The 15028-nt window shown below is 39.5% G+C and overlaps 1 protein-coding gene across 1 annotated transcript in view; it reads left to right on the top strand.

Moving 5' to 3' along the window:
- The window catches only part of LOC138369465 (glutamate receptor-like), a 130568-nt gene extending 115540 nt beyond the window's left edge, over window positions 1–15028 (top strand). The window contains exons 11-14 of the mRNA XM_069332718.1: window positions 13597–13833; window positions 14067–14242; window positions 14637–14793; window positions 14894–15028. Coding sequence (XP_069188819.1) covers window positions 13597–13833; window positions 14067–14242; window positions 14637–14793; window positions 14894–15028 — 705 coding nt within the window. The remainder of the gene's footprint in view (window positions 1–13596; window positions 13834–14066; window positions 14243–14636; window positions 14794–14893) is intronic.

The following is a 15028-nucleotide window of genomic DNA, read 5'->3' as shown; positions in this document are numbered from 1 at the left end:
CCGATTTTTGTATCATCGGTAAATTTGCAAATATTGCTACTCAAAGCTGAATCTAAATCATTTATATATATTAAAAACAACAGAGGTCCCAGGACAGAGCCTTGAGGCACTCCACTTACAACATTTTCCCACTCTGACTTAACCCTGACATACTAACTCTGTTTCCTTTGATATAGCTATGCCCTAATCCAACTTAATATAGCACCCCCAATACCATGAGCCTCTATATTTTTAATCAGTCTTTCATGTAGTACTGTATCAATAGCTTCGCTAAAGTCAAGGTTCATATCATCACAATCCTTACCACTATCAACTGCCTCAACTATGCTAGAATGAAAATATAGCAATTTTGTTAAACACGAACGGCCATTTGTAAAAACCATGTTGCCACCCTTTTATTTATTTATATTTTTCAAAATGAAGACGAATTGTATTTGAAATTATCGATTCAAGTAACTTTCCCACAATAGACGTTAGGCTAATTGGCCGATAGTTTGACGCAAGTGATCTATCCCCTTTCCTAAAAATTGGAACCCCATTATCAACCTTCCATGACTCTGGCACTTTGCCTGACTCTATTTATTTATTAAATATGGTAGATAGTGTCTCGCAAAGCTCCTCTTTGCATTCTTTAAGAACCCTGGCAAATACTTTATCCGGCCCATAGGATTTGTTTATTTTGAGTTTTTCTATTTGTTTAATTACATCCTCCCTGGTAACTGCTAAACTAGTCAACCTGTCCTCGTCCCCTCCCACATAGACTTGTTCGGTTGAAGGCATATTGTTAAGTTCCTCTTTAGTAAATACAGAGATAAAATATCTATTTAAAAATACTACTCATCTCTTTGTCATTATCCGTTATTTGACCTGTCTCAGTTTTTAATGGACCTAACCTTTCCCAAATCTTTGTTCGATATAACTGAAAAAAAATCTTTAGGATTTGTCTTTGCTTGGCCTTGTTGTGCGAACTTCATAGTTTCTTTTTGCTTTCCTTATCTCTTTTTTCAACATTTCTAACCAGTTGTACGAATTCGTGTTCTAAACTGGCTTCCTCATTCTTAATCCTTTTGTACCACGCTCTCTTTTTACCTATAAGGTTCTTTAGATTCTTTGTTATCCACTTTGGGTCATTAGTATTCGATCTATTCAATTTGTATGGTATAGTACGTTCCTGTGCTTTGCTTAGAATATTTTTAAATAAGTTATATTTTGAATCCACATCGAAATCCCTTTTTACGCCACTTATCGGTGGATTCACGTCTCGCTCCAAGACTGGCCCACCACCCATGCCCAAGACTTTCTAATCTATTTAACTCAAAAAAATTCTTAGGCTATTGAAATCAGCTTTTCGAAAATCTGGCATTTTAATTAACAGAATTTTCTCCTACAGAGCTATTCCATTCTATGCTAATTCTGATTTCTTTGTGATCACTCTTCCCTAGTTCACTCCCTATTTCAATGTCATTAATTTGTGTTTCCCTGTTAGTTTTGACCATTTCAAAACCCTATTTAGATCAATTTGAAGTGATAGTGAGTCTTCTTCCGTGCTAATTTCCCTACCGATTTTTGTATCATCGGCAAATTTGCAAATGTTGCTACTCAAACCTGAATCTAAATCATTTATATATATTATAAACAACAGAGATCCCAGGACAGAGCCCTGAGGCACTCCACTTACAACATTTTCCTACTCTGACTTGACCCCATTTATACTAACTCTGTTTCCTTTGGTATAGCCATGCCCTAATCCATCTTAATATAGCACCCCAAATACCATGAGACTATCTTTTATTCAGACTTTCATGTCGCGCTGTATCAAAAGCTTTACTAAAGTCAAGGTATTCAACATCACAATCCTTACCACTATCAACTGCCTGGAATAAAAATATGCTGGAATAAATTGATACCAAATTTGTAAAACACGAACGGCCATTTATAAAACCACGTTGTGACTCGTTTATTAATTTATGATTTCCAAGATGAAAGCGAATGGTTATTTGCAATTATCGATTCAATTAAGTTTCCCACAATTGATGTTTGGCTAATTAGCCGATAGTTTGATGCAAGTGATCTATCTCCATTCTTTAAAATGGGTACCACATTAGCAACATTCCACGACTTTGGCAGTCGGCTTGACTCTAATGATTTATTAAATATGGTGTACAATGGATCGCAAAGCTCCTCTTTGCATTTTTTAGGCAACCTTGCAAACACTTCATCCGGCCCTGGGGATTTGTTTGGTTTGAGTTTTACTATTTGTTTAATAATATCATCCCTGGAAACTGTTAGACTAGTCAACCTGTCCTCGTCCCCACCCACATAAACTTGTTCGGCTGAAGGCACAGAGTTAAGTTTTTCTTTAGTAAATACAGCGATAAAATATTTATTAAAAATACTACTCATCTCTTCATCATTATCCGTTATCTGACCTGTCTCGGTTTTTAATAGACCTATCCGTTCCCCAACCTTTGTTCGATATAACTGAAAAAAACTTTAGGATTTGCCTTTGAAGGGCCTGCTAAACGAACTTCATAATTTCCTTTTCCCCTCCTTATCTCTTTTTAACATTTCTAACCAGTTGTGCGAATTCTTGTTCTAAACTGACTTCCCCATTCTTAATCCTTTTGTATCAAGTTCTCTTTATTCCTATAAGTTTTTCAGATCCTTTGTTATCCATTTCGGGTCATTTGTAATTGATCTATTCAATTTGTAAGGTATACTACTTTCCTGTACTTTGCTTAGAATATTTGTCAATGAGTTATATTTTTAATCCAAATCGAAATCCTCTTTTACATCACATATTGCTGAGTTCACGTCTTGCTCCAAGACCGGCCCACCCCCTTTGCCCAAGACTTTCCAATCTATTTGACCCAAAAAATTTCATAGAATATTAAAATTAAATTTACGAAAATTTGGAACATTAACAGAATTTGACCTGCAGATCTATTACACTCTATGCCAAATCTGATTTCTTTACGATCAATGTTCTCTAATTCACTCCCAATTTCGGTGTCACTAATCTTTGTTGCCCTGTTAGTTAACACTAAATCTAAAATATTATTTTTCCTTGTTGGTTCCTTAATGTGTTGAGGAATAAAGCAATCATCAATTAATTCTATAAAATCTTCTGCTTCGTTATTTCCTGTTCTGTTAATCCAGTTTATTCCACTAAAGTTAAAGTCACCCATAACACAAATACTGTCACACCTACATGTTCTAGATATTTCACCCCATAGATGCTTTGCTTCCATTCTGTCTAAATTTGGTGGCCTATATATAACTCCTATTATAAGAATATTTGCTTTTTTCGTTTTATTCTATCCAAATAGTTTCTGTGTGTGGCTCAATTTTGATTCCCTCTTTGAGGCTACATTTCAAGTTGTTCCTAACATATATGGCTACTCCCCCATTCTCGTCTTATATATCTATCTGTGTGAAATAGTTTAAATCCATTTATTTCATATTTAGCTAAAAGTTCTCTGTTTTCTCATTCATCCATGTTTCGGAAAGTGCAATAATATCTGTTTTTTTCTGTACAGACAAGAGCATTTATATCGTTTATTTTGTTTCTTAGATTCCTTCTGTTCATATAATATACCCTAAGTGTATTGTTATTTTGAGGCTCCACTCCTTCCCTGATAATTTTTCCAAGTTGTTTCTCCCGCAAACACGTACTTTTATTACCTCCTTTCTACATATCAATTCCCATACCCCTATCTACTAACAGTTTTTGTTTCTTATTTTTAAAAACATTTTGTTTCTTATTTTTATAAAATGAGTTATATTTTGAATTCACATCGAAATCTCTTTTTACATCACACATTGCTGTGTTCACTTTCTGCTCCAAGACCGGCCCACCCCCCTATGCCAAGGACCTAGATTCAGGAAGCTCTGTATATTTCTTCGTAAGTGGGTTTGCTACGAAGGTTCCTAAGTGCGCCCTAAGAAGATGCTTAGGTGCGATTCAATAAGGTATACTTAGGAAGAAAAATTGTTGGTTCACCTGCGTGCCGATAGAGGTCACTACTGTGTTTCGTTTGGCCAATCAGAGAGCAGCAACATTCTTCATATTGAAGATTTAGCGCTGGCTTATCGCAGCTCTACTGCCTCCTATTTACGTCGAATTTTCTTATAAAATTAGTATATTTCGAAGTAAAACAATGTTTTTTTCAACTTCTACAGCCAGCACCGACATTGTAGTAAACAAATATGTTACATTTGTTGTTTACCTACGTAATTCTAAGAGATACTGTGTAGCTGTCCTTGTTGCTCGGAAGATGCGCTGACAATTATTGTATATATTTACTGAATTTACCCAAGGGCCACTAACTATCTAGTGACCTCGAAGAGGACAGAAAGCCGGCGGCTTGTTGAAGGGCCCGCCAATTGTCTTAATTATATTTTTTAGCTGGAATTTGGCATTTACGGCTTCAGCGGGTAGGCGGTTCCATGGGTTTAGAGCCCTCTTGGTGGAAAAAAAAAACATCTGTTTTCAGTCCTACTTGAGAGAACATACTCTCCAACACTATATCTGTGATTGTCCTGTTATCAGTGACTTCATACCAAATGGTATGAGGTATTTTGAGCTCTGTAATTACTTCATACACTCAGGAATATTGGAAGATATTCTTGTGCTGCACCCAGATTTTGCCAGTGGAGGCTAATAGATCAGCATTAAGTATTTTGTTCTCTCCTAATTCCATGTATGACTGGCCATCCTGTGAGGTGAGGATGTTGGGTGAGCTTGTAGCTGGTTTTTGATCTACACTGTGTGGTCCTTTAGACAGAATAGGGAAGCAGCACATTGCTGTGTATACCTAAACATGTTTAAAAATACATTGTTTGAGAGGAGTTTTGTAGAAACTGGTAAGAGTAATTATAATATAATGTTTCCATGATTCAGTGCTTGCCTCTTGTGAAAATTGCTTAGAGTTGTTTAGTCAGAGTTGATTTGTTTTTTGTATTGAGGCTGGTATTTTCTAAATTGATTCCATGTACAGTATGTCTAACCATCCTGTGAGATGGGAGTATTAGATAAACTTATAGCTAGTTTTTTATCTACACTGTGTAATATTCCATATAGAATAGGGTAGCAGCACATTGCTGTGTATACCTAATCTTCTTAATAAAAAAAATCAGTAATAAAGATTTTAAATTATAGTTTGTATTATTACAAATACAGTACTGTATTATCCTTATTAAATCATGTTGACCATGGATCATTAAGATCTCATGTTGATATGTAATACAAGTCATATTTCTTTTGAAATGCTAATCCATGCTAATCATTCATTAAATTGTGCATTATGTCTCAATTTTTCACTTCCTTGGATATACTGTACAGTACAAAAAGATAGGAAAAAATAAACCAGTAATATTTCTTTCATTATATTTTTCATTTAAATAACTGCATCAATATTTTTACAGCTGACAGGATTTGTTTTCCCATACAGGTGCATTATTTGTTAAAAAAATTTGGTTTATTGTTACACACAATGGTGCTACATAGCCTTCCCAGCTTGGTGCCTTCTTTTAATACTTACTGATTAAAAAATAAATAATAAATACATTTTATTCAGGAAAAGTACATACAGTTGATTTACAAACATAATGTTGGATTTATAAGCAGAGCTAGTACATACAATACCTAAAGCCACTAATACTCTAGCATTTCGGGCAAGGTGTGGGGGGAAAAAAACAGACTAAAACTTAATAGTAATCGGGATTAGGTATAAATTGTGTTGAAAGAAGGAATAAAAAATACAAAAAGGGGGTTAACATAGCATAAATCAGCAATTGCACATGTTGGTGAACAGCGTTGTTTAAAAAATAGCAAGACATGGGTTGACATTTAGGAGGTAAGTTAGGTTACATGGAGTTAATTAGGCAGTACTTGGTTTAACTCTTAAACTGGTTGAGAGAGGTACAGCCTTTGACATGATTCGGGAGGTCATTCCACATTCTGGGTCCCTTGATTTGTAGAGCACTTCTAGTTTGGTTACACACAGCCAAATTGAGTAACAGGAAGAGGTCTTGGACACAAATTTGTTCCATGCTAAATGTAGAGGAATCAGCTGAGTATTCCTCAAATAAAATAAGTTGCCTCAGCTTATAAGGTAAATAAAATAAGCATTTCTCAAATAAGTAGCTGCCTCACTGCTACATAGCCTTCCCGGCATGGTGCCTTCTTTTGATAATTACTTGTTCCACACCCAAATTGTATAACAGGAAGAGGTCTTGGACCCCTACTTCCCTCTCTCTTTTTTAGTAGTCTATATAGTCATAATTATAGCTTTAAGTATTCAATGAATAAAGTTTTTGACATTTTTACCCTTTTCCTTACCTAACATCATTTGTGCAGCATATTTTTATTTTATGTCTCACCCAGATTTAATTTCAAAATAAAACCAAACTAAATAAATTAGAAATGGGTATGTATAGCTAAGGTACACCCTTACTACTAGGTGAACAGGGGCATTTGGTGATAGTAAATGATCCCATCAGGCAGGGCTCATCACCTTCTCTCATATTTCATGTTCACCAGTGTTTATTTACTTAATAACTACTGGTATAATATCTTGCTATTATAAAACTAATTCTACTATCATCAAACACATATTTACTTCAAGTTTCAAGCAGAGAATGCATATATAACTAACACGAAGGATTACTCTTCACTAGATTCACCAGCTATAATATTTTGGTCATGTTCCAATATCATAAATCGATCCCAGTGTTATGTAGTAGAGAAAAAATGACTTATATCCAGTTTACGTAAAGCTACGAGTGGTCGAAACCACACTTAAATCCCGGAATGAACTTACGAAGATTTTTCCACTTAGGGTAGTTAATTGAATACGGACGTAGCCGCCACGAAGGCTCTAAGAAGGAATTCGTTCTTAGCTAAGAGGAAAAACCTTCGTAAGTACCTTCCTGAATCCGGCCCCAGGACTCTAAAATCTCGTTCAGCCAAAAAAATTCTTATGCCATCAAAATGAGCTTCTCGAAAATCTAGCACTTTAACAGAATTTTCTCTTACAAAACAATTCGATTCTATGCTAAACATGATTTCTTTTTCATCATTGTTCCCTAGCTCACTTCCAATTTCGATGACATTAATTTGAGATTCCCTCTTAGTTAACACTAAGTCCAAAATATTATTTCCACACTTTGATTCTTTATGTGTTGCTTAAGAAAGCAGTCGTCAATTAATTCAAGAAAATCTTCTGCTTCATTATTCCCTGTTCTGTTAACTCAGTTTATTCCACTAAAATTAATGTCATCCATGACACAAATACTGCTAGACCTAGATGCTCTACATATTTCATCCCAAAGATGCTTTACTTCCATTCTGTCTAAGTTTGGTGGCCTGTATATTACTCATATTATTAGATTTTTAGATTTTTCGTTTAATTGTAACCAAACAGTTTCTGTATGTGGCTCAGTTTTGATTTCCCCATTTGAGGCTACATTTCAAATTTTCCCTAACATATATGGCTATATATTCCCCTCCTCATCTAATATATCAATCCGTGTGAAATAGTTTAAATCCATTTACTTAATATTCAGCCAAAAGTTCTCTGTTTTCTCATTCATCCAAGTTTCGGAAAGTGCGATAATATCTATTGTTTCTGTGCAGACGAGCGCAGTTAAATCGCTTATTTTGTTTCTTAGACTCCTAATGTTCGTGTAATATACCCTAAGTGTATTGATACTCTGCAGTTCATTTTGCCACATTTTTCCTGCATCAACACATACAAATTATTAATAAATTATTGTTAACAAATTACTGCCAATAACAAACAAAAAAATAACAAACAAATTATTGTCTCCTTTCTCCATACACATCCTCCATGTCTCCCCCATACACATCCTCCGTGTCTCCCCCACAGACACACATCCTCCATGTCTCCCCCACACACATCCTCCATGTCTCCCCCACACACATCCTCCGTGTCTCCCCCACAGACACACGTCCTCCATGTCTCCCCCACACACATCCTCCATGTCTCCCCCACACACATCCTCCGTGTCTCCCCCACAGACACACATCCTCCATGTCTCCCCCACACACATCCTCCATGTCTCCCCCACACACATCCTCCGTGTCTCCCCCACAGACACACGTCCTCCATGTCTCCCCCACACACATCCTCCATGTCTCCCCCACACACATCCTCCGTGTCTCCCCCACAGACACACATCCTCCATGTCTCCCCCACACACATCCTCCATGTCTCCCCCACACACATCCTCCGTGTCTCCCCCACAGACACACATCCTCCATGTCTCCCCCACACACATCCTCCATGTCTCCCCCACACACATCCTCCATGTCTCCCCCACACACATCCTCCATGTCTCCCCCACACACATCCTCCGTGTCTCCCCCACACACATCCTCCGTGTCTCCCCCACACACATCCTCCATGTCTCCCCCACACACATCCTCCATGTCTCCCCCACACACATCCTCCATGTCTCCCCCACACACATCCTCCGTGTCTCCCCCACAGACACACATCCTCCATGTCTCCCCCACACACATCCTCCATGTCTCCCCCACACACATCCTCCGTGTCTCCCCCACAGACACACATCCTCCATGTCTCCCCTACACACATCCTCCATGTCTCCCCCACACACATCCTCCGTGTCTCCCCCACACACATCCTCCGTGTCTCCCCCACACACATCCTCCGTGTCTCCCCCACAGACACACATCCTCCATGTCTCCCCCACACACATCCTCCGTGTCTCCCCCACACACATCCTCCGTGTCTCCCCCACACACATCCTCCATGTCTCCCCCACACACATCCTCCGTGTCTCCCCCACACACATCCTCCATGTCTCCCCCACACACATCCTCCATGTCTCCCCCACACACATCCTCCGTGTCTCCCCCACACACATCCTCCGTGTCTCCCCCACACACATCCTCCATGTCTCCCCCACACACATCCTCCATGTCTCCCCCACACACATCCTCCATGTCTCCCCCACACACATCCTCCATGTCTCCCCCACACACATCCTCCATGTCTCCCCCACACACATCCTCCATGTCTCCCCCACACACATCCTCCATGTCTCCCCCACACACATCCTCCATGTCTCCCCCCCCACACATCCTCCATGTCTCCCCCACACACATCCTCCGTGTCTCCCCCACACACATCCTCCATGTCTCCCCCACACACATCCTCCATGTCTCCCCCACACACATCCTCTATGTCTCCCCCACACACATCCTCCATGTCTCCCCCACACACATCCTCCATGTCTCCCCCACACACATCCTCCATGTCTCCCCCACACACATCCTCCATGTCTCCCCCACACACATCCTCTATGTCTCCCCCACACACATCCTCCATGTCTCCCCCACACACATCCTCCATGTCTCCCCCACACACATCCTCCATGTCTCCCCCCCCACACATCCTCCATGTCTCCCCCCCCACACATCCTCCATGTCTCCCCCACACACATCCTCCGTGTCTCCCCCACACACATCCTCCATGTCTCCCCCACACACATCCTCCATGTCTCCCCCCCCCACACATCCTCCATGTCTCCCCCACACACATCCTCCATGTCTCCCCCACACACATCCTCCATGTCTCCCCCACACACATCCTCCATGTCTCCCCCACACGCATCCTCCATGTCTCCCCCACACACATCCTCCATGTCTCCCCCACACACATCCTCCATGTCTCCCCCACACACATCCTCCCACCCACTCATCTCCGCCTACTGAAACTCGGCCCATCACCTCCTCCTCGTGTCCTGTCATCATTGTACCCATTTTTACTAATTTTCTTCATTATCTTGAGATGATTTCGGAGCTTAGTGTCCCCGCGGCCCGGTCCTCGACCAGGCCTCTACCCCCCAGGAAGCAGCCTGTGACAGCTGACTAACTCTAAGGTACCTATTTACTGCTAGGTAACAGGTGCATCAGGGTGAAAGAAGCTTTGCCCATTGTTTATCGCCAGCGCCCGGGATCGAACCTGGGATCACAGGATCACGCGTCCAGTGTTCTGTCCGCTCAGCCACCGGCTCCGGCTCCCCGACATGGAGTCGTTGGCTCCATATATATATATATATATATATATATATATATATATATATATATATATATATATATATATATATATATATATATATATATATAAGAAGAAGAAAATAAATAGTGTTCAGAGAAGACCTTGTGGATTCTCACTGAATACTTTAATCTTTTCCTCTCCTACCACCCCTATTATTTTTTTTATTTTTTTTTATTTGATTTTATTGCAATGCTACAGTTTACAGAAAACACACACTTATACAACAATATACCAATCAGTGTTCGAAGACCTCGTCCAGTTCCTCGGGGGTCAGGTGCGTACCCAAGATACAACACACATTTCCCCTCTGAACAGCGACACTGAGGCGCTGAAACATAAAACTGGCCGCTCTTGGGTCTCTAGTCTTCCCAATGAGTTCCTCGCCCAGCTCCTTCAGGAACTTAAGTGCACATTTACCCCAGGCGCCCAGAGTCTCAGAGCCTATTGGCACGAACCTGTAACAACGTTCTAGGTCCCTGTACTTGTTAGTTTTCTGGGTCTCCCTGAAGGTGGCCGCCCCGCCTCCCTCAGCTGCGCTGTAAGGTAGATAGGTATCAGCCAATGTGGATGCACACGTGTAGTCCCACACGACCTGTTTACCTTCCCTCCACGGCTGCAGGGTGACTCCATCTGGGCGTTTTTGGCTGTTGTCAGGTCTGCACAACTGAGGTTCCCTTTGTGCTGGGCATCCAGCTGAAGCCAAACTTCTCTTGATGATGTCATTGACTGCTTCATGTCTGGCAATCTTTCCCTGTGTCTTACGACAGATGAGACCATGGCTGCCGTATTGGTCTGCCCGTGCATGGCCGCAAATACACCGGTGCTCGGTGGAGATAGGGGCGGCAAGGCGCAGAGCAACACCAATACTTAGGGTCCGATGGTCCAGGCGGGTGCCCAAGGCGGAATTAGGGACTGCCAACAGGAAGTCCCCGGCATGGGGCGCTTGCACAGCTAGAAGACGCGCTTTGTCCTTCCTGGAAGCTGCCTCCAGCAATGATGTGGCGATGTTCTCCACTATGGGGCTATCCCATTTGGACTGTTTGCAGTCATTTGGAAAAGTCGGTCGAGGATGAGAGTTGACGAGAGTGTCCCACTGACCGGCTCCTTCCGCGAATTTGGGATCATGAATCCCAATGAAGTCTCATAGGTGTTCCGGTAGTATTTCCTTAACTAATTCACCTGTTGCACTGGTCGAAGATAAGAATGCTGGCAATGCTAACTGTGTCGCCTTGCGAATACCTATCCCCCCGAGTCTAACTGGGAGCGTTGCTTGGTCCCATTGGTCATCTTGCAGGGAGATATATTTATATATATATATATATATATATATATATATATATATATATATATATATATATATATATATATATATATATATTTATATATATATATATATATATATATATATATATATATATATATATATATATATATATATTTATATATATATATATATAAATAACGGTAAGCATATATCTGAAGCGCCTGGTTACCGGCCTAGGACTGACTTAGATACACAGTTGTTGGTGTTCCATGTTCACCATTATTAGAGATGATATGGAAGGTTCTCATCTAAGTATATTTTTATATTATTACAAACGTCTCAATTATTGTTGTGGTTTCAGTGTTCAGGAGTTTAACATTGGGCAAGATGTAAAAATTTCTCTCTAGTTAGTTCAGTTTTAATATCATCTGCCCTGTACGAACCTTTGTTGTAGAGTGATATGTATTTATCTTTAAAAACATTACATATATTTTGGAGATCAAAGGAAACATCCATGACGTTCCTGATTCTCTTTCATAAATTTTAAATTGTCTAATATCACCCCAAAACGTACAAACTTTTCTCCTCGTAGATTATAGACAACCATTGGTATCAAATATTTTTTTCACTTTCCAAATCATGTAATTCAGAAAAAATGGTCATGCTAACAAGGCCGTCCTATTCGCTGTTTTATTTTAAAAGTCCTTCTATCTTCCTCAGTTCTAACTAGCATTGAACATTTGAAATACTACATTTCAATTTTTTTTTTTATAAATCTTAAGAAGTTCAGATTTGTATTTAATGGTTAAATGTTCAGCACTTATTCTTTGTAGAAATTTTTCATTATTAATCAAGACATAATTATACATTCAGCAGAAGGGTATTTAACACACATTACTCATTTCGTTATCATATTTTCTGAGCTTAAAAAACGTCTGTCACAAACTATAAAAGACTATATTGAAAGATGCTGCCACATGGTAGGTTTCCTGCCTGCAGACATTTCAGAGATAGAAAGTTTAAAGATCATGACTTTTTGGGATGAAACATATCATCAAACAGATGATAGTTCATAAGTTTTATCCATAAAAAGATGGCACAAATCAGTCATGCTGTTGTTACCAATGACGTTCTCCTACTGGATTCAAAATTAACATATTCCACAATTTGATACTGAATTCTCATTTAGATATGTTATAAGTAGGCAACCCTATTAAACCCGTCATATATCCAAGAGGCATATTTAATTTATTACTTTAAGCCAGCAGTTGACATTAGATCAAGAAGGTAAATGCTCTAAATTTGAAATTGATAGATCAAGTGTAAATTTACATGGGATCAGGTAGTTATAGCAAAACAATGAAATATGGATTCTTGTTATATATATATATATATATATATATATATATATATATATATATATATATATATATATATATATATATATATATATATATATATATATATGTGTATATATATATATATATATATATATATATATATATATATACATATATATATATATATATATATATATGTCGTACCTAGTAGCCAGAACGCACTTCTCAGCCTACTATGCAAGGCCCAATTTGCCTAATAAGCCAAGTTTTCCTGAATTAATATATTTTCTCTAATTTTTTTCTTATGAAATGATAAAGCTGCCCATTTCATTATGTATCAGGTCAATTTTTTTTATTGGAGTTAAAATTAACGTAGGTATATGACCGAACCTAACCAACCCTACCTAACCTAACCTAACCTATCTTTATAGGTTAGGTTAGGTTAGGTAGCCGAAAAAGTTAGGTTAGGTTAGGTTAGGTAGGTTAGGTAGTCGAAAAATAATTAATTCATGAAAACTTGGCTTATTAGGCAAATTGGGCCCTGCATAGTAGGCTGAGAAGTGCGTTCTGGCTACTAGGTACGACATATATATATATATACATACAAGAGTTCTTACATATATGAAAAGCCATTAGCACACATTGTGTTTCGTGCAAGTCCTTTATCCTAATTTTCCTCTGAATACGACCCGCCAAATCATTTAATAACCAGGTACTTATTCACTGCTGGGTGAACAGAGGCTGCAGTTATGGACTGACACCCGGCCAATCCTCCCGGCCAGGATACGAACCCTGTAGGCCAAAGCGCTCGCGAAGCGCTGCCGAGTGTTTACCACTGCGCCACGGGGACCGTAATTTTATTGTCTATTCCTGTCGGCAGATGGTGGTTGGGTGGTGGCTCGTGTTCTGCTTGATAATCACTACAGGGTTCAGTTCCTCACTGATGGCACACCTTACCGTACAAGGGAGAACCCGGCCACTAGACAGCTACGAGGACCTGGTGAACCAGCCTGCCTGGAAGTGGGGAACCGAGAAATGGATGCTCTCAGAATCAGTTGTTGATTACTTTGAGAAGAACTCGAATCCTGCTGTCAATAAAGTTTATCATAAAATGGAAGTGAGTATTTTGAGTGGTCTGAAATATACTCATGTGATCACTAGTCAAAATTGTCCTATTTATTAGTATGTCTAGTGTTTATTATAATAAACATTTATTTTTTTTAAAGCCAGGCAGCCATGTTAAAGCGAAAATTGTCTAACTGATCAATCAATGTAATTGTTCTTGAACATCACAAAAACCTTTAAATAATTCAGATTGAAAACAGAGATTGTTTAAGCTGTCGCTGCTAGGTGGGTCAGGTGGACGAGGCGCTGAAGAAGGTGTTGGCGGGAGGGTTCTCCTTCATCAGCTACAAGAACTACGTCACCGTCATCGTCAAAATTCGCTTCACAGACGCGAGGGGCGACACTTCCCTCTACATCAGCAAAGCACTTCCTATGTTTTTAGATTTTGGATGGTGCGTCAGGTGAGTTTTCCCTCTTTAATGATTGAAAATAGAGATATATATGAACAAAATAGGCGCAGATGCCCGAGAAAAAACAAATGTACGTATTTGTCGAAAACAAACCATAACCAATAGACATACGACGAAGGTTGGGTTGTGTGCGGGCATAAACTTGCGGAAATAACTGTGCATGATGCTTGTGATATTGCCAGAACCAGATGATGATTTGAGTTAGATAGTCATGGGATGTAAGTTTTAGTATTATGAAATAGACTAATGATAAAAATGATATATTTTAAACATGTACTTCATAGATAACGATTAATAGTGTCAAAATGTGCTAACTATGTGTTGGTCGAAAAAGACTTATTTGAAAATGCTTTCCATTTATATTTATCTATTGTTTACATAACAGAAGAGGAGCACCATTTTATAAACGATTCCAACACTTGATGACACATCTGGAAGATGCTGGCATTATATCCTACTGGCTTGAAGACGTGATAGCCAAGCGTGTGAGGGAGGAGCGGAAGGCCCTCGCCAACACCACTCTCCTGGGAAACGTAATTCAGGTAAATAGTCTTGAAGTACTTGGAACGTTAAGCTCCAAGCTTTCGTGTTATTTTCACTACTCTAGTTACCAATCGTAAATTTTAAATTTATGATTTCCAGGATGAAGGGAAGCAGGTAGTGCTTAGCCTCAACCACCTGCAAGGGGCCTTCTACGTGCTGCTAGTAGGCTCAGGCGCCGCCCTACTGCTCCTGCTGGGGGAGAACCTCGCCCACTCATGCTCCTCTCCTCAGTAA

Source organism: Procambarus clarkii, chromosome 28 (genome assembly GCF_040958095.1).
Source record: "Procambarus clarkii isolate CNS0578487 chromosome 28, FALCON_Pclarkii_2.0, whole genome shotgun sequence".
NCBI classification, from domain to species: Eukaryota; Metazoa; Arthropoda; class Malacostraca; order Decapoda; family Cambaridae; genus Procambarus; species Procambarus clarkii.
Note: the sequence above shows the minus strand (reverse complement) of the source record. Positions and strands in the feature narration are given on the sequence as shown.